The sequence below is a fragment of the Oncorhynchus gorbuscha genome, linkage group LG26 (genome assembly GCF_021184085.1).
Source record: "Oncorhynchus gorbuscha isolate QuinsamMale2020 ecotype Even-year linkage group LG26, OgorEven_v1.0, whole genome shotgun sequence".
Lineage (NCBI taxonomy): Eukaryota > Metazoa > Chordata > Actinopteri > Salmoniformes > Salmonidae > Oncorhynchus > Oncorhynchus gorbuscha.
Genome location: NC_060198.1, coordinates 8,984,056 through 9,005,363, shown reverse-complemented (window position 1 = coordinate 9,005,363; position 21,308 = coordinate 8,984,056). Strand labels below are relative to the sequence as shown.

The 21,308-nt window shown below is 44.3% G+C and overlaps 2 protein-coding genes and 3 non-coding genes across 11 annotated transcripts; 1 reads left to right on the top strand and 4 right to left on the bottom strand.

Annotated features, from left to right (window-relative positions):
* Positions 1-26: 26 nt before the first annotated feature.
* On the top strand, positions 27-99 carry trnar-ccu. Its single transcript has one exon. It is a non-coding gene; the product is annotated as a tRNA-Arg (tRNA).
* A 782-nt stretch (positions 100-881) lies between these two features.
* LOC124016131 (40S ribosomal protein SA) lies at positions 882-5,547 on the bottom strand. 2 transcript variants are annotated; one of them, XM_046331661.1, is made up of 8 exons: positions 5,454-5,547; positions 4,316-4,487; positions 3,613-3,731; positions 2,910-3,155; positions 2,171-2,299; positions 1,458-1,644; positions 1,282-1,326; positions 882-1,050 (listed from the first exon to the last, which is right to left on the bottom strand). In XM_046331661.1, the coding sequence occupies exons 2-8, from the start codon at positions 4,446-4,448 to the stop codon at positions 956-958; spliced, it is 954 nt and encodes a 317-aa protein (XP_046187617.1). In that variant the 5' UTR covers positions 4,449-4,487; positions 5,454-5,547; the 3' UTR covers positions 882-955. The 2 variants fall into 2 exon arrangements, with proteins under 2 accessions (XP_046187617.1, XP_046187618.1); XM_046331662.1 differs by having other exon boundaries at positions 1,476-1,644.
* On the bottom strand, positions 1,125-1,243 carry LOC124016584. The gene has a single exon (XR_006835395.1). It is a non-coding gene; the product is annotated as a small nucleolar RNA SNORA26 (small nucleolar RNA).
* LOC124016555 lies at positions 3,253-3,394 on the bottom strand. Its single transcript, XR_006835367.1, has one exon. It is a non-coding gene; the product is annotated as a small nucleolar RNA SNORA62/SNORA6 family (small nucleolar RNA).
* A 3,372-nt stretch (positions 5,548-8,919) lies between the features above and the next one.
* LOC124015631 (mitochondrial glycine transporter B-like) lies at positions 8,920-19,940 on the bottom strand. 6 transcript variants are annotated; one of them, XM_046330999.1, is made up of 10 exons: positions 19,788-19,940; positions 19,371-19,441; positions 19,091-19,222; positions 17,557-17,646; positions 15,374-15,498; positions 13,226-13,310; positions 12,454-12,636; positions 11,139-11,307; positions 10,705-10,868; positions 8,920-10,463 (listed from the first exon to the last, which is right to left on the bottom strand). In XM_046330999.1, exons 3-10 carry the CDS (start codon positions 19,103-19,105, stop codon positions 10,341-10,343), a joined length of 954 nt encoding a protein of 317 aa, XP_046186955.1. In that variant the 5' UTR covers positions 19,106-19,222; positions 19,371-19,441; positions 19,788-19,940; the 3' UTR covers positions 8,920-10,340. The 6 variants fall into 6 exon arrangements, with proteins under 6 accessions (XP_046186955.1, XP_046186953.1, XP_046186956.1 ...); XM_046330997.1 differs by having other exon boundaries at positions 19,091-19,201; XM_046331000.1 differs by having other exon boundaries at positions 19,700-19,893.
* Positions 19,941-21,308: the final 1,368 nt, after the last annotated feature.

Below are 21,308 nucleotides of genomic sequence, written 5' to 3'. Positions count from 1 at the left end.
AGTGGTTTCGTTATGCATACAAGACAGCCCCAGTGGCCTAATGGATAAGGCACTGGCCTCCTAAGCCAGGGATTGTGGGTTCGAGTCCCATCTGGGGTGATAATATTTTCACCCAGAAACTGCTTTCACCATCACGTTCATTTGGTGGGCATAAAAACGTGGAGTCATTCTTGTTAAAGGCGCGCTTGCCTGACAAGTGCACATAAATGCATTTCATGTCATTTAAATGTAGTCAATTAGGTGTCACACTTTCCCCCCCACCCCTAGCAAACACACCTGATTTAACTTAATTGTAATTCTTTTTCTTCCCAGATGGTCATTATTAGTTGGAGTCAGGTGTGTTTTCTGGGGCGAAAGTGTGACCCCAGTCAGGCCCAGGCCTGCTATATATAGATATATATGGAATGCCTGATCCATAATCTAGCCACCATTTTATTTTATGGACACGATGGCAAATAAATTCAAATCTGCCAAGAACTTTCTACAATCAACCTGTTCGGCACAAATTCACAACACAGGAGTCAACTGTCTGATATTCACCTTTATAGCTAGAATCCTGAATTGAAACTAAGCATTGTAATAGTTTAACTAAGCTCATTAGCCATTTATAAATTATATTCTTCAAATCAACTAAATGTGTATTTATCATTCAATGCAACAACTAGTGATGCCATCTTTAAATATCAATTTTAAACTCAAAACTGCAACATTTGTATGGATTTCTGATTTGTGTGTACGTATACATTGTGACTCCATGTTTGAGTGTTGAAGGTCAAACTGAAGAAACCACAAGAGTAGATGACAGATGAAATTCTGTCAATGCAAAAAAACCATAATAAATGTATTTGTAAATCGACCTCACCCCAAGAAAAATAGACAAGTTTAAAAACAATAAGCCAAGTTTATTGACGTCACTGTTTACAGCACAGCTATTGACTCGAGTGATCGACACCACTTAGGACCAATCAGCGGAGGCACCACCCCACTCGGTAGCCTGGGCAGTGGGGGCAGCGGACCAATCCTCTGTGGCAGGCTGGGCACTCCAATCCTCTGTAGGAATACAATCATGCATGTGTGAGAATACAATCAAACCATTTATCGTAGACATTTCCAGTCAAGAGAAATTGTGTTTCTCCCGACAGGATCCGCAGTGAGGATTTGATGCTTCACTACAGGTTTATGAGAGAACTACTCTACCCCTCTGTGTTGGTCATATAGGACATTTTAGGTCCTAGATGGGCAAAAAAGGGGCAATACTAATTTACTTTCAGTAGAACTCACCAGCAAAGCCTTCAGCTGCAGCTGGGGCCTTGGAAGGAGCAGCGGCTGAAAAGAAGAATTAAACAAAGTTTGAGTCAAATGTACTCCGGTAGCCATTTTGTTTTGTGATTGTCAAAATGTGCTACTCCATCCACCTTTACATTTGTGGCCTCCACTCCTGTGTATTCATCGCTTACCCTCGGTGAAGCTCTTACCCTCAATGCCAGCAGGGAACTGCTGGATGGGCACAGAGGGCACTGCCACTCCCTCGGACCAGTCGGCCACCTCGGGCTGGGCGAAGTCGGCCGTGGGGGCGGTCCACTCACCCTGGAACTCCTCCTTGCCAACAGCCTTCTCAGCCGCGGCCTGCTCCTCCTTCTCAATCTGGAACGGGACGAAGAGGTTACAAATTAGGGTTGTGACGTTACAATTTGAGTGAGAGCTCAGGTATGCAGGCACCACAGGTATATGGATTCTTAGCGCAAGCATACAACATCACATCAGAAGCACATTTTGCTTCAAGTTATCCCATCACTGATTGAGATGAGTCAGTTACGGTTTCAGACTGCCATCTCACCCACAGTGATGGTTTTACTATTCCCTTCCAACGACAACTCACCCAGTCACTGACCGGACTAAGCAAGTGCTTTTAGAAGGGGAATGTGCATTCGAGGTCTCCGAACTCAGTTCCTGAATAGCTACACGGTGAGCAGGTTTTTGTTCCAGTCCAGCACCAACACATCTGATGCAATTAATCGTGGTCCAGACAGAGGCCCATGATTAGTTAAGTTGTATCAAACAATTAGTGCAGGACTAGATCAAAAACTTCAAACGCTCAGCTCTCCACGACCAGTTGAAAACCCCTGGTATAAACAGTGTGTGAACCATAGTGTCCCAGTATGTCAGTTACCTCCTCTGGATCTCTGTAGAAGTAGAGATCAGGCATGACCTCCCAGGGGTGTTCCCTGGAGATGGTGCCCCTCATCCGCAGCACCTCCCTAGACAGCATCCACCACATCAGACCAACAGAGTGGTGGCCCTGGAACACAAGAGACAACAGACAGTTATACCTAGATTTGTATACTAATGCACTGATGATTATATGCACCGGCAACAGTCAAAGTCATACAGAGACACGAAGGCCACCAACAGAATTAATCAGTCTAAACTAGTAGAACTGGTTAGTGGATGAACTGATACCCAGTAAAAACATGACTACATGGGAGGGCATCTTCGACTACTGATGAGGAAGTGCGAAGGAAACTCCCTAGGAAGGAAGAGTCCCAGTAGGGTTCATGGTTGTGGCTCAGGTCACTATCAAACTCCAGTCATGGGGCAGCAGCCCTACTGATGTTAGCGAAAACCCGGCCAGATCACTCTGGCACACTTCCGACACCTGAACACAGACATCAGACCGTGTAAGGCTTTAATTGTGTGCTGCATATTTACATCAGTTGACCAATATATTGGCAGAGGTTCCCATCTACCCTTTCACTTTGAGGAAACACTATTGGGGACAAAACTGATATGATATGCTGTTCAAGTCATTCTCTCTTATTCACACATACACATTATATATACATATACACATGCATTAATAAAAAAGTGAAACCACTAGAACATATCTGTAGTCTATGGCCTGTCTGTACCTTGTTGTTGCAGGGGATGGCGATGTCCACGTATCTGAGGGGAGAATCAGTGTTGCACATGGCGATAGTGGGGATGTTGACGTAGGAGGCCTCAGTCAGGGGCTGGTGGTCGGCACGGGGATCTGTCACGATCAGGAGGCGGGGCTCACGGAAAGCAGCCTGGATCTGATTGGTGAAGGTTCCGGGGGTAAAACGACCGTGGAAGGTGGTGGCGCCAGTGGCGGACGCAAACTTCAGCACAGCCCTCTGGTTGGAGGAGAGCGGGGAGTGGAGTTACTGGATTGGCTAACAAGCAGGAGGTGACTCAATCAAGAACATAACTTAGCAGTAATATGGTATGTTTGGTTGTGGCTCAGGTCACTATCAAACTCCAGTCATTGGGCAGCAGCCCTACTGATGTTAGCGAAAACCCGGCCAGATCACTCTGGCACACTTCCGACACCTGAACACAGATGTCACAGTGCCAGGCTTTAATTGTGTGCCGTTTAGCTAGTCACTCACAATTACATCAGGCCAACTGACCTGACCACGGTAATGGTCATCAGGACACACCAGTAAATGAAAACAAGTTTCTTATTAGACAAGTATAGATAGTACCTCTCCTCTTTAGAGTGTTCACTTCCATTTTGCGCTTCCTGAACATAACCCAGGAGAAACTCTGGGCCCTCGACTATGTCAGGTGAGCTAGCAGTGGGGGTCTCACCTGTCCAGTGTTCCTGGAGGAGATGACGCAGACATCAGCTGGGTTCTCAATGGCCACGATGGCACGGGCAGCCAGCAGCAGCTTCTCCCATGTCTTCTTCAGGTTGATGATGTACACACCTGAGGGGACAACCAGTTACATGTTGATACTAGACATGCATACAGCCATACACATGCTATCCTTTCTAAGGACAATCAATGAAGAAAAAGACTGTACAGATTAAAACTGACTGAGGACTGGTGTTTCACCAACATTGAGATCATTCTCTATTGGATAAATGTCTGAGCTAGAGAAAAACATTCAATATTAGAAAGATGTTCCATCACTGATTGAGATGAGTCAGTTACGGTTTCAGACTGCCATCTCACCCACAGTGATGGTTTTACTATTCCCTTCCAACGACAACTCACCCAGTCACTGACCGGACAACGCAAGTGCTTTTAGAAGGGGAATGTGTATCAGAGGTATCAACAACTCTTGATCATATAAACTTATGTGCAGACTATTGTTCCAAGCCCAGCACCGACACATCTGATTCAGTGTATCATGTCAAGACTCAAGACCACGAATAGTTGAATTACGTATGATAATGCAGGGCTGGAACAAAAGCATTCACATCCTCCAGTCAAAATATGTGTGAGGTCAGGAAGTCTTCAGATCATAAAGTGACAAATAGCCAGGGATCTCATATTCCTCCACTCACCATCACTCTTTCTCTTGTACGTGTAGTGCTCCATCTGGAAGTCCATGTTGGTACCTCCCAGGTGGGTCCCGGCTGCCAGGAACTTGAGCACATCCTCCTCCTTCATCTGCAGCACATCCAGACCTCCGGACATCGTGACCACTTTTCCTAAGTTACGAGTTATGTGGAAAAGCTGGCGGGGGAGAAAAAAAGAGAGGAGACCGGTGAGATGTTGTATAAAAGGTAGGGAAGCAGAGAGTGGTTGCAGTTGGAACTGAGGGGTCATTGTGGCTCAGGTCACTATCAAACTCCAGTCATTGGGCAGCAGCCCTACTGATGTTAGCGAAAACCCGGCCGGATCACTCTGGCACACTTCCGACACCTGAACACAGACATCAGACCGTGTCAGGCTTTAATTGTGTGCTGAACAAACTATCAAAAACTGCAATGCTTATAATGATTTAGTGTACTTATACAGGCACTTGTCACGGGGACTTGAAATCCGTTTCTAAAAACAGAATTTACAATTATTAAATCAAAATATTGTTGCAGTTCCTTATGAATGACATCTGATCTCAGAGTGATGATCGGTTTGAGCATGTGGGGAAGAGGGGCGGCGGGTAGCCTAGTGGTTAGAGTGTTGGGCCAGTAACTAACCGATGGGTCGCTGGACCGAATCCCTGAGCTGACAAGGTAAACATCTGTTCTGCCACAAGGCAGTTAAACCACTGTTCCCTGGTGGGCCGTCATTGTAAATAAGAATGTTCTTAACTGACTTGCCTAGTTAAATAAAAAAAAGTGATGCAATGTTGCTGACCAATTCATATCAATAAATACAATGTTGCAAAAGAGCATTACACTGATACATGTGTGAAACTAGTGTGGTTGGCTCTATGGATGTTGGTTACTTTAGTTATTAGTATCCAGCTTCCTCAATGGATTTCACGAGCACGCATGGCTGAACTAGCTACTAGTGCTAAAGTTAGTAGTAGCCATGGCTTCTGGCCTAGCTGTCTAACATGTAATTCGCTATTTACAGCGGTTATATTTATACGGATATAGGAAACAATCAGACACAACTTTATAGTTGAAGGTAACAAGGCTTTAGTATTTGTCTCCGCAACTTTTATCTCAAGAAAATCGTAAATTGTTATCTCACCACGAGACAACGCCGTATGGAGTTCTGTACCTCACGGTAAAAGAGAAAGAGAAACGGAAGTGACGTCCATATATACTGTAAATTCCACCAATCATCTTCCATTTCCTTCTCCAGGATGAAGAGTAGAAGAATTCATAAAAAGGTCGATAGATGGTAGTGAAATCATTTGAGTCTAAAGTGCTATGAGAAAGGGCATAAATTATGATGAGAAGCAGTTGTCACTTCAAATTCAGTTAAATCTATAATTAAATACTGTAAAGTTCATACCAAGAGATCATGCCATCACCCCATAGAGTAATGAATGATTGAACGCTTTATAGTCTAGTAAAATTATAGGTTGCCATTTTGAGGAACTTATAACTTTGAATATTTTGATGCCACTTCAATTAAGACGTTATCCAATTCGGTAATGTTCAAAGGGAATATAAAATCAACTGCTTTGAAATGAAATCAATTCAGGCCACATCATAAGAAAGTGATTCATTTCAGCCGGTTCCTGCCTGGGATGAAATACATAGTCAGTCAGGAGAGAGAAGAAGAGGAACACTGCAGCCCGCCTGGTTTGCAACCTTCCCAAGTTCTCCCGCTCCTCCGCACAATCCACTGGCTTCCAGTCGAAGCTCGCATCCACTACAAGACCATGGTGCTTGCCTAAGGAGCAGCAAGAGGAACTGCCCCTCCCTACATTCAGGCTATGCTCAAACCCTACACCCCAATCCGAGTACTGCATTCTGCCACCTCTAGTCTCTTGGCCCTCCCACCCGTATGGGAGGGCAGCTCCCACTCAGCCCAGTCCAAGCTCTTCTCTGTCCTGGCACCCCAATGATAGAAACAGCTTCCCCTTGAAGCCAGGACAGCTGAGTCCCTGCCCATCTTCCAAAAGCACCTGAAACCCTACCTTTCAAAGAGTATCAAATAATTCCCTTCCTCACCTCAAGGAAAAGCGTACTTACTCTGCCTGTGATATGTGGTTGCCCCACCTAGCTAGTTTAAGATGAATGCACTAACTATAAGTCACTCTGGATAAGTGTAAATGTAGGAAGCAATGAGTCATACAAGACTATATCTATCTATATCTGATGGCTGATAATCCACTGAAAGACCAGACTTTTCTATGAACTCCCCTCACTCTTTTGATATATCATCACTGTCTTGGTTGACAACCTTACTCTGCTTTTATCGGCCAAGTCTATTTGCATTATGGATTGGTACTGTACACACGGGTGTATGTATTTCTCATGGTTATGCATGTTATTTTAACAGGGGCAACTGTAAAAGTGTGAGAGCAAAGATAGTGGATTGGTGTTTCAAGAAAGATCTGTCCTACTTTGCAAGGAATCTGTGCTGTTAGAGAATACTTGCCAAAGAGGTAATTTAAGAATATGTTTACCTAACTTGTCTTAGGGACTGTGTCCTTGTGCATATCAGCACGTGTCGATCAACCTCTGATCACGATCCCCCTCTCCCCACATCAGAGAAAGTCAGCTGTGGGGCTGTCTAGTGTAGTGCCTGTCTCTTCCTCAGGACACATGGACCCCGGTGTTCTGAGGACATGAGCTGTAGCCTGTCACTGTCTGTTATGTCAATGTGGTGTTGCTTTGAAGACATCAGCGGGCTATACAACAAATTATCATCAATGAGTTAGCCAGCTAACTTTGATAAGCAACCAGAAATAACTATTGATCTTCTGGTTCATAAAAGCTGAACTTAGGTGTTCATTTGTTGAATCAATTAAATCATGCCCATCTCATGCTTGTTTTAATAAAAAATAAAAGCTTAGACTATTTAGGCAAGTCAGCTGGTTTTCTCCTTGATCAGCATTGTAGTAAACCTCCTGGTACTGAGATTTGAGCCTTATAATACAGCAGCTCAAGGTAGACACCCACAAAGGATGATAACATGATGAACCAGTGTTGAAGTTAATCTAGGCAAAGATTGAATCAAATAAACATCAGGAATTGTACAAAAATGGGGGGGATTTTATTCACGTAAAAACAAAAAAACAGGCACAGCATCAGTCTGAGCAAACTCACACACAAAATATTGACAATAATAACAGACCATATACAATGTAAAGTCACAATATCAAGGACAATAGTGATAGTGATGATACTCGCCAAGGCAAAAATGTTACGGCACAGGACAATTTGGTGGTAAGAGTTGTTACTGTGTTACAACAACAAAAGACACAGACAAGGGCTGAAGCACTACCAATTCGCAAGAAAAGTTAATCACCCCAGTCCTTTTACCAGCCGCTAAGGGGCTTGAATGAATGAATGAATGAATGAATATGTGTTGAATTCTAAAGTGAATTCACTTACTGGCATTGAGCTAGGGTTAACTTAGTGTTTCCCCTCTATGACTCAAACTACACTCAGTGGCCAGTTTTAGGTACACACCCCCCTTTCACAAAAATGGTTCGCTCCTACAGTGAGTCACGTGGCCATGGCTTGCCATAAAAAGCAGGCACAGGCATCGAGGCATTCAGTTACCAGTCGATTGAACGTTAGAATGTGAAAAACGAGTGACCTATGCAACTTTGAGCGTAGTATGGTGGTTGGTGCCAGGCGAGCCGGTTCCAGTATCTCAGAAACGGTCGGCCTAATGGCCTTTTCACTCACGACAGTGTCTCGGGTTTACGACAAACAAAAAACATCCAGTTAGCGGCCGTCCTGTGGGTGAAAACAGCTGGTTAATGAGAGCGATCGGAGGAGAATGGCAAGAATCGTGCAAGCGAACAGTAGGCCCACAAATGGCATTCAGAATGCACAACTCATCTATCCTTGCCAAAGAAGAGCTACTGCAGCAGACCACACCGGGGTCCACTTCTACCAGTTATAAACAAGCGCTTCCAGTGGGCACATGATCTCCAACACTGGAAAACTGAGGAGTGGAAAAACATCGCCTGGTCTGACGAAACCCGGTTCCTGTTCATTCATGCTGATGGCAGTCAGAATTTGGCGTAAGCAGCATGAGTCCATTCCCCCATCCAGGCTGGTGGCGGTGGTGTCATGGTGTGGGTAAAGTTTTACTGGCGCACGTTAGGTCCCTTGACACCAATTGAGCAACGTTTCCACGCCCACAAAGAATTCAGTCTGTTCTGGAAGCAAAGGGGGTCCGGCTCGGTACTAGATGGATGTACCTAATAAACTGGCCACTGAGTGTATATTGAAGCTATGTTATGTCCTTTTTCATGTGTGTGCATAATAAGCAAAAGCAGTTGGCAAACAGTGATTGTAGTGATGGCATTGAGTGAGTAGCCCTGTGCTACTAGTGCACCAATATATATTTAAATCAGTTTCTATCAGCCATCTCTGGTCCTAGAAACTTCAATAGGGCTCAACAGGCTCTATACACGGAGTATTCCAAACATTAAGAACACCCTCCTAATATTTAGTTGCGCTCACTCAGTGTATATTTTCAATCTGCACAATGCTTTTCAATATAAACACATCTCTTTAAAACAGACATGTCATGGGTTTTTATTTTTGAACATGGCACACTGGACATTGTGGGTTAAGAAATATACACGTGTATGGGCGTCCAAAAACAAACTACTCAAAATACTGAATACATAGGCCTATTCATTTACAAAACTAACAAGAGACCATCCAGGACCATGGCTGTGCATCACTGATATGGATTCCTATATTTAGCTGGGTAGTGTACATTAGTGCACACCGTCGCAAAATGTTTTGCATCGGAAAACCAGATTTTATGTTTCGTATAGGACAAGATCAGCTAGTCCCTCCGGTTTGCTTTCTTTTTGTGACTACTGAATCTGGCCCATGTAATACAGTGATGCTGAAGCTGCATGTTCATGATCGCGATGTTGACTATTGTCTCACAATGCTACAGCCCAAAGGGGGCCAGAGTTGCATCGTCTGGGTTCCAATGGGATTGACTAGAGCCAATTATCCATCAATGGCTCTGGGATTGACTATCATTACTGGTTAGATAAAGCACATCCGGTCTACAACACTGCAACCAGAATGGAATGCACTAGAAATGTTATCCCAGTTTAATTGGGTATAGAGAACACCCACTGTACACTATTTTAATATGGCTAAGTATGCCAATGGCAAGTTTCTAGTAGCTAATTATGCAGTTGCAGTATATAAAATATCAGCCTAGTCTTTTGCTACAATGCACAGCAATATTGTCTTGATTGTCCAAGCTAGTAATAAATGGTTTTAGTCAGTCAGTCAATAAATATTGTATTTCCTTCAGTCAGTCGATAGGTCACAATAATCACTGTGCTGATAATGTAGTCTGCCGGTCATTTGTAAATATGTTGCATGGTCATGGCACAGGGTTACTTTGTCCAGTCCACTACACTTTTAGCCAGCAGATAACCTCTTGCTGAGGTAACTAAATCAAAGCTGCCGTTTCGTCTTGGGAGTGTTAGAGACACCTAGATGTTAGTCACAGTCCTAGACAGTGAGTGACAGTCTCTTATCACCGGAGTGGTATCCATAGTAGTCAGTCTGAGAGGGTCTTCCCCCATAGAAATATAATTAAATAGATCCCTATGGTCTCCCCCATAGAAATAGATAGTTCTCTATGGTCTCCACACTCAGAGGGGGATCAGTTCAGTTCTCAGCAGTGAGGGAATGTAATTTAAGGTCAGGGTTGACAATGTAAGGACATACAAACATTCACAATAACTCTCATAAACATCAACATGTAAAACACACACACCTTTCACTCTTCTGTGCCACCAACACCCACCTCTTTGTCTTTCCCAAGCTAGCTGCAGTGATAAACAGTCCCTACACCTCCTCTCTATCCCTCCTTCTCACTTTCTTCCCCCTCAAACTGCTGCTTTGTATAAAAACAAGTCCCCACGTCATTCTTCCTTTATCAGTTCCTCCCTGACGCCTCTCCTCAGGACTTGAGTCCCATGCGGGCCATCAGCTGTTCGTAGACGGTCCAGGCCATGGCTGCCATCAGAGTCCTCCTCAGAGAGCGTGGCACAGCCCCACGGAAGAAACCCCTCAGACCATGCTCCTGAAGGAGAGAGAAGAGGAGAGTTCAATCACTGTTCAGTTGGTAAATACAGTAGTGCGCGCAAGAAGAGATGTTCAGTCGCTTTTGGAGGAACATTTACGTTCAATAAGAAGTGCTCCATAGCTATATCTCAAGGATTAAAATACCCTCAGAACGGGAAAAATTGGAAGACCAAGAACGGGACCTTACACACAGGATATTAATCATGTACTGTATATTTTCATTAAGATTCAGTCCTCACCATGTAGATGTAGCGAATGGCGTCCTTGGTTGTCCAGTGGGAGGGGCTGACCTGGATGTGAGTCTTGACCACGTCAGCTGGCTGGGTGACCACAGAGGCTAGGACTCCAGCCATCACCCCACAGCCAAAGTTCCCCAACGGGGCATAGGGCGACGAGCTCACCTCTGAGGGAAGAGACCGCACAGAGAATGTCAGACCTACCCGGGCACTAATAGAAAATACATGTCATTATTCTGGATTACTCGGAATTCAGTGCAAGCAATACCCCATATGGCGTTTAAAAGCTTTTTACACTAACAGACACCAATGTAAAGAAATCTTGCTGAAGTAACACACTTGACTATTCAGTGTGTCGGTGTGACATTTTGTGGCCTCTCCCTCTTCCCATCCTCTCACGACTGTATCCTCAGGGCAGACGAGTGTGTTTCTCTTACCCGGTGGAAGGGACCTTTTGGCCTGGCTGTAGAACATGACGTAGATGCCAGAGAAGGGGGCGTCTCGGAGCAGTGTGGCCGTCAGCCCGGAGAACAGAGCCCTGGGCCCCTCCGTCTCACACACGCTCTTCAGAGCTCCCAGGACGCTCACGTAGTTGTACCGTCCGCTCTGCGCAACACACACAGTAATACACCCCATTATACACTACAACCACAGTAGATCACGTAGTTGTACCGTCCACTCTGGAATACCTACAGGTTACCAAGAGGGTTGGGGTCGGTTCCATTTCAATTGACTGAATTGAAATGGACCCCAATGCTGAATACAGCGGAGGCTGCTGAGGGGAGGACGGCTCATAATAATGACCGGAAATGGAGTCAATGGAATGGTATCAAACACATGGTTTTCATCGGTTTCATACCTTCCTAGTCACTCCTTTCCGGCCATTATTATGAGCCGTCCTCCCCTCAGTATTCAGTCAGCGAGGCTGCTAACTCAACACACAACAACTAGCAACATTTAAACACTAAACCAGATAGATATCCACCACCTCTGGAAACAAACAGAGCCCCATTAATAAACAGATGACACATCGTAGTCATACAGATGAAGAAACTAGCAGGCGACATAGTTCCAGTAAACATTTGTAGTCGTGATACATCCTCTATGCACAGCTAGATGCTCAGTCCTTATAAAACCAACACGACAGCATTTATTCAAATGCAGATAGAAGCGCTTAGTTCCCAAGGCATTCAGCTCTACTGTCAGATAACCTCTCTCTCTCTGCTCTTTCTCTCCTGTCTTTTCCCTTTACCCCCCCCCCCTCTCTCTCTGCGGTAGCAGGCTGCTAATTCTACCATCATCCTCGCTCTAATTATACCTTCCATCTCCAGCCCAAAGACACCAGAAATATCCCAGCCAATCTGCTAGCGCTTATTCTATGCTATTACTGAACCAACAACTCCTCCCCTTCCTCCTTTGTTTACTTCCTGACTTCATTCTTCCTTTCCTCTTTCACACACATTCTGAACCATTCTTCATCTTATTTCATACATCCTTCCACCCCTTTTCCCCCATCCATTCATGCCCTAATCCATCCTAAACATACATGGCTGTAGCAACCCTCACCTCATCCTTGCTCCTCTCCCTCCACCCTCTCCTCTCCATCCTACACCACTCGCTCAGTCTTTTTCCATCCTCATATAGCTGTAACAACCTCTCTCACACTCAACCATACCTTAATCCCAGCTCCTTCCCCTCTCCATCTTTTATTGTAGTCCGTCCCCATTCACAACACCGAGAAGAAGCTCTCACCTCAAAGCGTGTCTTGATGACGGTGACAGGCAGCATGCAGACCCCAGCCACGGCCCTGGCCCCGGCCCCCAGCAGCACAGCCTCCCCAGCGTTAGGGGCCCGGCCCTCCTGGAAGTAGTGCTGCTTCAGTGAGTAGAAGGTAGAGAAGTAGATCCCTACGCCTGGGATACAGCGTACAAACGACTGGGGGGAGAGAGAGAGAATGAGTGTGAGGAGAGTGTGTTAGGAGAGAGAGAGAGAGAGGTCAAGATTTAGATTGTTTCTACCTTCAAGAAGAATTCAGCTACAATGGCGAAGTGGATAAACATTTCGGAATTGAGATATGACATCCACTGATTTTTTTTAAACGACAGAGAACGACGGCAATAAATCAGCACAATCAACCTTTTGGGGTTTTCAAATTGCCGCTGTCTTGGAGCGAGAATTGGAATCATGTGCACTGTGCTAATGAGGACACAATAAAAGAGTCAAGGAGAGCAATGTACAATTCCGTGAAATGCGCAAACGAGGCATTTGTGATAAGTACATGGGGCCGCCATCTTTGGGGACGCCACCTCTGCTATTGTTCACACAAAAGAAAACAGTTGTAAAAAAATGTCCTGTCGTTTTTGGAGAGCGATGTGATCTGCTAAGAAAGCCTGGTTCCTAGAAAAAAGATCCACTAAACCAAAGTGATACACTAAGCCAGATTTCGTACACAGACTGTGTTAAAACAGGGAAAGTAAACCACAAGGCGAACAGGGAAGCCAGACTGCTTCGATTAGATTCTCACCGGTGACACTCCCTTCCACAGGCCCAGGAAGGTCTCTGTCCGAATGACCTGGACAAGCACTGTCATTATCCCCACCTTAGGAGCTCTGAGACAGGAGATAAATACATGGTTAAACACACAACATTCATTAAGTTAAGAGAGTGGATAGTTGAAAATAAGTGGAAGTCTACAAAGACAGAGTCACCTGTAGATTTGTTCCCAACACGTCTTCGGGGGTCAATTCTAGTGAGGAGTTGTTAGCATGGAAGTGTGTTCAATTAGCATATATGGGCCAAATGAGGGGATTCAAACTGTCTGAAAGCTACTGAAGGGGGATTCTACACTGCAGTGTGTGTGTCTGTATCAGTGTTTATGCAAGTATACATGCACGTGTGTCCTACAGACTAGAGCTGGGATGATAAACCCAAAATTACCGACAAACACTTCGAACTCATACCGATTGCTAATGTCGGTCATTTTCGGGGATTACACAATGTTCCTGTGTGCATTAAACAATAGCCTACGGAGCGGCACAGCATATATGAAAGCAAAAAGGCATAGAGAAAAGCGTCACGCTGCCGGAGCTCAACACTTCTATCTATGCGGTTTCATTCGAGCCAATCAGAGCCGTGTTCTATCCCAAGCTGTTATTGGCAGTTCTCCCAAGTGATGTTGCGAGTGGCCTCATTCATTGGTGATGTTGCGAGTAGCCTTGTTCAAATGAACGGAGACAAACAAACTGCCGTCCCAGAAATCCAAAAACAATCGCTGCCAAAGATGGATGATGTGTTGGTTGTTTGTGCCCATTTCGGTTTTCAACCTAGTGACATTGAGCAGAGTGAGGCGATGTGCTTGAACTGTCGCACAACTATAGCAACCATTCGAGGTAACACCAACAACTGTTTCCACCATTTGAAACACAGGCAGGTAATAGAGCATGGCGAAGAAGAATTAGGCAGAGACCAACAAGTGTCATGACTAGGGCTGTTATGAAATGTTGCCAGCAGGTGATTGTCATGCAAATAACTGCCTGACTAATGGTAATTGACTGTTAATTAACATAAACGTGTTTAGAATTTCTGGCTACCACGCATAGCCTACAAGCCACTGATGCAGACCTTAGCAACATCTACATTTTAAAAGTCCATTTAATATTACTTTCAGCCTTACAATAAATCCATTATTTATTTTAGGCAGGTCTAAAGAAACATTATGATGTGAAGAAAATGTAGCCCGTTTAAGAAGAACAGAGAGACTTAAAAGGGACAATGGAGAGCAGAGTACCGGCCAGTAGCAGAAGTTAGCAAGTTTGGTAAGCTATCAGCGGCATCAAAGTGCAGTTTTGGAGCCTAGTTACCGTGACTCAACGGTCACGTGGAATTTGACTGTGGTTATGACTGCCGGTGTGGCGGTAATATGGTCACAAACAGCCCTAGTCATGACATGAGCAGTGCCCAGGGACAACACAATAAGGAATAGTTTGCACACACAACTTACTATGCAACACACACTAACCGATGGAATGAAATGACAGATAAAGCACCACATCGCAAAAGAAGATGGTTCACAATCTGGACAAGAAATACAAAATGTACGAGAAATGTCATGCCAAAATAGCATCGGAGCTGAAACCGGTCGGTGCAGAGCACTATTTGGCAACAACAACTGATATGTGATCCAGTAGGATGGTGAAGCCCTACATGTCATTGCCACTGCACTACATCGAAGCTGAAGCTGCGCAGCAGGTGCCTGTAGACTGCCTAATTTGCAGTCTAAAAGTCCATTGTGTTTGGAGCAAATAACATGCTGCAATTACCAAACACCAATAGACTAATGGAGTTCTAAATACATTTACATATAAAATCAGTTTCATGTCTTTATAAGAAATAAATGCATAACTAAATAAATGTTTAAAATATACAGGTCTCTTTCTGTAGCAGCGTTACGTCATCTTTTAAACGCTGGATCACCTGGTAACCAAATAACTTAATAATAATGTATTACGGCCATTTCTTTGACACAGTGCACATAGGGTGAAAATGGAGAGTAACTGCGCACCTACCCAAATAGTAAATAAATAAAAAAATAAAAAATCGGCACCCCCCAAAAAAAGGGTCCATTTATTGGTGATATGGATTGTTGTCCGTATTGCCGAGCTCCACTACATACCCAGGCTTCATGATGTTTTGCAGGGTCTGCAGGCGCGTCTTGACCAGGTCCAGAGGCTGGAAGAGCAGCGTGGAGCAGGTGCCGCTCAGGGAGCCACACATGAAGGCCTTGAGAGCTGGATGCGCCTGAGGGGGGGGGGCATGGAGAGAGAGCGAGATGGGAGAGAGAAGAGGGTGAGAGAAAAAAAGGGGACGAGGTATAAGCACACTTCCACACGTCGTTGTGTGTGACTGATGCTACATGCACGGGCATGCAGGAAGGCAATACGGCTTACACCTCACATTCTGTTTGAAAACACAAACGATGCCCTAAAAGGCTTCGCACAGTACAGAAACATGTTCATGATGTATGCACAAGTACACACAGATACAACAAATTGCAACGACAGCCACAGAACACAGGCGAGCGCCCACACAACCAGTGGTGATGGAGATGCGTGCAGACAGTCGACACACAAACAGAGGAGCTGTCATGGCGAATCACATGGAGACTCAGCGTTATCATTATTCACACGTCTGACAGACAAATACAGAGGGGGGGGGGGGGTGTACACAGACAAATGCTAAATATAGCTAGAGACGGTGGGATAAATGGGACACACACTGATAAATGCCAACACACACAGGCGCACGTACGTACATACAACATTGCACTGCACACTCCCCTTACCCATCTGGATAAAAGGAATGCATATGTGAGGATGCTGTTCATGGACTACAACTCATCCTTCAATACTATAGTGTCCTATAAGCTCATTACAAAGCTCACATCCCTGGGTCTGAACTCCTCCCTATGCAACTGGGTCCTGGACTTCACCGCCCCCGTGCTCGACACGGATTATCAACACGGGGGCCCCACAAGGGTGCGTCCTTAGTCCCCTCCTGTATTTCCTGTATACCCACAACTGCATGGCCTCACACAGTTCCAACTCCATCAAGTTCGCTGACGACGTGACAGTAGTAGGTCTGATTACCAACAACAACGACATGGACTACAGGGAGGAGGTAGGCACTAACGGCGTGGTGCCAGGTAAGCAACCTCTCCCTTAACGTCAGCAAAACAAAGACCCTGATTGTGGACTTCAGGAGGAACCAGGCTGGACACATCCTCATCAACTGGGACACCGTGGAGACGGTCAATAACTTTAAATTCCTCGGTGTACAAATCACACGGTCACCATGGTGAAGGCGGCACAACAACTTCAGGATTATGAAGAAATTCAGCCTCTCCCACAGGGCCCTCAGTGTTCTACAGGAGCACCATGGTAAGGAAACTCCACCGCCTCTGATCGTAATGCACTTCAGAGGGTGATACGTGCAGCCAAACGCACCACTGGGTGCACACAGTCTGCCCTCCAGGACATCTACAACACCAGGTGTTGCAGGAAGGCCAAGAAGATCATCAGGGACCCAAGCCACGGCCTGTTCTCCCCGCTTCAATCACTCTGACGTGGGCAGTACTGGAGCATCATGGCAAAAACTGGAAGACTGGCCAATAGGTTCTACCCCCAGACCATCAGGCTGCTGAATTAGCCACCACTAGTCAGCTACCTACTACCCCATACCCCCTGCTGCTCCCCCTATGGACAGCCCCCCTCCCCCCACAGCTGTCTTTTACTCTGCCCCCACCCCACTGACATTCATCACTGTTGCAGTTAATATGTATATTCTTATTATTATTTCTATTATTTATTTTAACTTGGTCCCCAACCCCCCTCAATGGTCATTTAGTCTGCCTGCTACTCTCCCTATGTTCACCCCCACAACAGTCTTTATTCTGCCTCAATGAACATGTATTCATTCATCGCTGCTACAGTTATGTATATAGTGCTATTTATCTTGTTGTTTTTTATGACCATTTTCATTGTTTTATTTCACTTAGTTCTGCAACGGATGTTCACTGTACCATCCAACTACACCTGCAACCCTGTACATGTGAATTTTAAACACTCAATCTGAAAAACACAGGGACACACAAACATATATACATACGCACTCACAGATGGCACACACAAAGACAGATGCTGACAGGCGTATGATGCCGAATCTCAAATACTGTAATCATGGTGATTAACAATTATTTTTGAAAGCATGTAGACACAAATGCACAGCAGCATAGCATGAAAACGCATCCACACTGGCACTTGACAGTAACACACAAACACCACTGGCTATCCTCCCTACCTTTCCCAAGATGCTTGAGGGTTTGCCTCCTTGAGAATCCTGTTTCTGTTGCATGTCTCCCTCTTTCACCTCTCTCTCTCTGTGCTGCTGCTACGAACAGCATATTACAAAATAAGTCATCTCCATCTCTCGCTTCCCTCTCTCTCTATCTAACACACAATGGTTTGCTGCTGCTACCTCTTCTCACCCCCACCCCAGCTTCATCCACATGCTTCTATTGGTCTCTCTCTCGCCGATTCGCACATACACACATATACACAACAGAATTGCGCCGCTCTCTCTCCTCCCCTCTAAATCGCTCTCTGACAAATTTTGTCTCTATGAAATGCGATGTATGAGTCATGCAGTGGCTGTGTCGCTGTGTGTATCTGTCTTTCTGTGTGTGTGTGACACTAAATATGGGTCACTGAGAATTGGATGGTGGTGGAAGTCTGTTTATGCAAATGAATGTGTGACTTTCAGCCCATGTGTACTACACTGTCTTCCCCAGGCCTGGATGACATAACCAATGTAAAATTAGTGTAGTAGAATATTACAATGTTTGCACAGAAAATACAACTTTCTCAGTCTATGGCAGCCTCCTTTACCCTGACGTCACAGGCTTAGTCTTACAACCCATTATTCTCAACATTACAAAAAAACATGTCCTATTTTTCTAAAGAATGCAATGACAACAATGACCAATGAGGGGCTGCCTGTAGAACATAAAAGGGTGTTGGGCCTCACCTCCATGCACTTTGGTAGATTTCAACTCCTTACTTCTGGAGAATATAGTCAAATCCTGCCCATGACCCCAGGTATTCAGACCAAATCTTTGCAGAAAACGAATTTTCTTGAAAAACAGTGCAGATGCAAAGTTTGCTAACAGAATAACAGTTTGTGCCATCATTCTGTTACCACCAAACGCTGTATCTGCAATGGTCAAGTAAATGTGTTTGAGTAAAATGTTTGGTGGAAATTGTTAAACGTAGTCCTTGTGTACTGAGATGTATGGTTTGTTTAACTTTGCAATCGTTCGTTTTTATTTGACATTCATTTTAAAGCTGCAATATGTAACTTTTTGGGTGAAAACCAAATTCACAAAAGTTGATTTATAGATTGATCACTCATTGAAAGCAAGCCTAAGAAGTACATAGTCTAAGAAGCAGATATGCTCTATGTGCCTTATTTCTATGCTTCCTGTTCCTAAATTTCATTCTTGCGTTTTGTGTCATTTTTATACACAAACTACAAACATCAGATAAAATATATATTTTTGGTTATGGAAAAAACATTTCACTGCGGTATATATGGGTAAAAAAACAACAAACGATTCCCTACACGTTTGGCATATAAACTGAAATTAGGCGATCTATTACATTTTTAGCAACCAGGAAATGGCAGGACGTTTTTTGCATAGTGCGCCTTTAAAGTGAATATTCTGAGACTCGGTATCACTGTCAGTCAGGTTAGCTCGCTTGTATAGGACCAAAGACAATGCCCGTGGACTAGACAGTCTTCATGTATACATGTGTCGCTAACGTTACTAACTTACCAGTGCCAACTCCATCCTTGATGCTGATGCAGTGGATGAATCCTGAAGGAGCGATTCGAGCGCCTCCTTCCCTTCTCTTGCCGTCTTGTCGCTGTTTGTTTACAGCCCCAACTACAGTGAGAGGGTGAATAGCTATACCAATTATATACGCATGTCAACATAATGATGTAAAGTTTTGCAAAGACTCGCTACAGCCATGCAACTATAAAAAGGGCTACACCAGGTCCAACTGAATACAGAACTTGGCTAACCCTACCGCTTTAGCTATATAGCTACTTACCTGGCTTTTGACGTTCGCTAGGGACCGATGACTTGATTCATTTCAAAGACAGTCATTTTGCCGGTGACAGGCTACAATAAACAAATCAGTCACCACACCAGATAGCGAACTTTTAGCTGAACAAAAAGCGAGCTAACGTGTAAGCGCGAACCTTTTGAGTAAAATACTACAATGGTGTTCAGGTTAAATAAATAGTCCCGTTCACTCGTTAGGTAGCTAGCAAACTGTCTCACCAAAATGAAGGACGCTAGCTAGCTGTGCTGACTTTGCTAATGTAATGCTAGCAAAAGTAGTTGGCTGGCTTTGTACTAAAACGTTTGACTACTCACAGATACCAAAGTGTAGACATCTACTATCTAGTCGAATGTAATTCACAATATTTAACACGTAGACCACATTGCAGTTGTTGCCATGCACCTTGTTTCTTGTCGGCGTTGGGAAATGTCAAACCTGAACCGTCAGTGCGACATGCGCAACTTCCCCCACGTCGCGCCAAGCCCCTCCTCTCTACCCGGTACCAGTCGGGGCCAACTGGTTGTGAACCGGTTTCATCTCGCTTTCTCCACTGCAAAATGTGCAGTTGGAAGGAAGCATAGGCAATTTTTCTAGTTCTACTCCTTGAACCCTCTTGTGGTGTACTTGAGGACTGCATGTGTGTAAATACAGTAGCTAATTTGTAGTATCACTTCTTTGTATAAACCTCCAGCTGTGTTCCGATCGAATTGTACAGATTTACACGTTCTCTCTGATTGTCATAAGGTTCCATGACTTTATCCACACAGGGCATCTGAACACACAAAATACATGATGATTTTCATTACATTTTGGGTGTTTTATTTAACTTTTGTACAGCCAGTGTTCCTGGTCATTAGAATTGAATGGGTGAGACAATTAGTGTATAAAATTGAGTTCAGGCACATGCCCATTCATCAGAGGGACACACTTCCTCTCCCAGACCCCCACATGCATGCGTTTGAGCACACATACACACACCTCAACTCCCCTTCTTGCCTTCCATGGCAACCCCCACAGGAACCTTTCCAATATAATTTTTCCACCATGGGAACCACACCTGTTGGCATTCTCACAATCACATTCTTTCAATAATATAGAACTTTTCTTGCAGCTCTGGTATATAAAGACTTTTTGATGCTTTGCTCACAATTAATTCTGTGGCAGCACAATGACCAAATGGTATACTGCATGTTCAGCTCCTGATTTCTTTGATCATGACACTGGTGAGGAGAGTCCTTGTTAAACTTTGACACAAATTAGTCTGATAAATAGCACAATAAGTTTCATCGGAGTATTTGTTAGTCAATAATCCAGACATCATGCTTACACTCAAAATCCAGTTGAGGCATACAGGCCATAAAAAGCAAATAGAAGTTCAAAACATGTAATGTTCAATAACTTCAGTGGTCATTGGACCGGGAACACAGAACTAACATACAACAGGAGGGTTAAACGATCATCCCCCCCCTCCATTTTGACCTAAAATGACATACCCAATTCTAACTGCCTGTAGCAAGGATATGCATACACTTGATACCATTTGAAAGGACACACTTAAGTTTGTGGAAATGTGAAATGTAGGAGAACACATTAGATCTGGTAAAAGATCAAGAAGAAGAAAATAAAAATACATGCACCCCCCCAATCTTTGAAATGCAAGAGAAAGGCCATAATGTACTATTCCAGGTTAAGCACAATTTAGATTTGCCACTAGATGGCAGTGTGAGCAAATTTGACTGAGTCAATGAACCACTGTTTTAAGACCGCCCAAATATGCTTAATACATTTAAGTTCATAACTGGGCACTCTCAAACAATAGCATGTTATTCTTTCACTAATAGCGACTGTAAATTGGACAGTGCAGTTAGATTTACAAGGTAAGCTTTCTGCCCATATCAGATGCATATCACATGCTAATCACAG

Coding starts and splice junctions, on each gene's coding strand:
- LOC124015631 (XM_046330999.1), bottom strand. Junction 15,499..17,556: donor CCTCAAGCATCTTGGGAAAG/GTAGGGAGGATA, acceptor CCCCCCCCTCAG/GCGCATCCAGCTCTCAAGGC. Junction 10,869..11,138: donor CAAAAGGTCCCTTCCACCGG/GTAAGAGAAACA, acceptor CTCTTCCCTCAG/AGGTGAGCTCGTCGCCCTAT.
- LOC124016131 (XM_046331661.1), bottom strand. CDS start 4,448: ATGTCCGGAGGTCTGGATGTGCTGCAGATGAAGGAGGAGGATGTGCTC. Junction 3,156..3,612: donor CCTCCAGGAACACTGGACAG/GTGAGACCCCCA, acceptor TCCTCCAACCAG/AGGGCTGTGCTGAAGTTTGC. Junction 1,645..2,170: donor TCTACAGAGATCCAGAGGAG/GTAACTGACATA, acceptor GTCCCGTTCCAG/ATTGAGAAGGAGGAGCAGGC.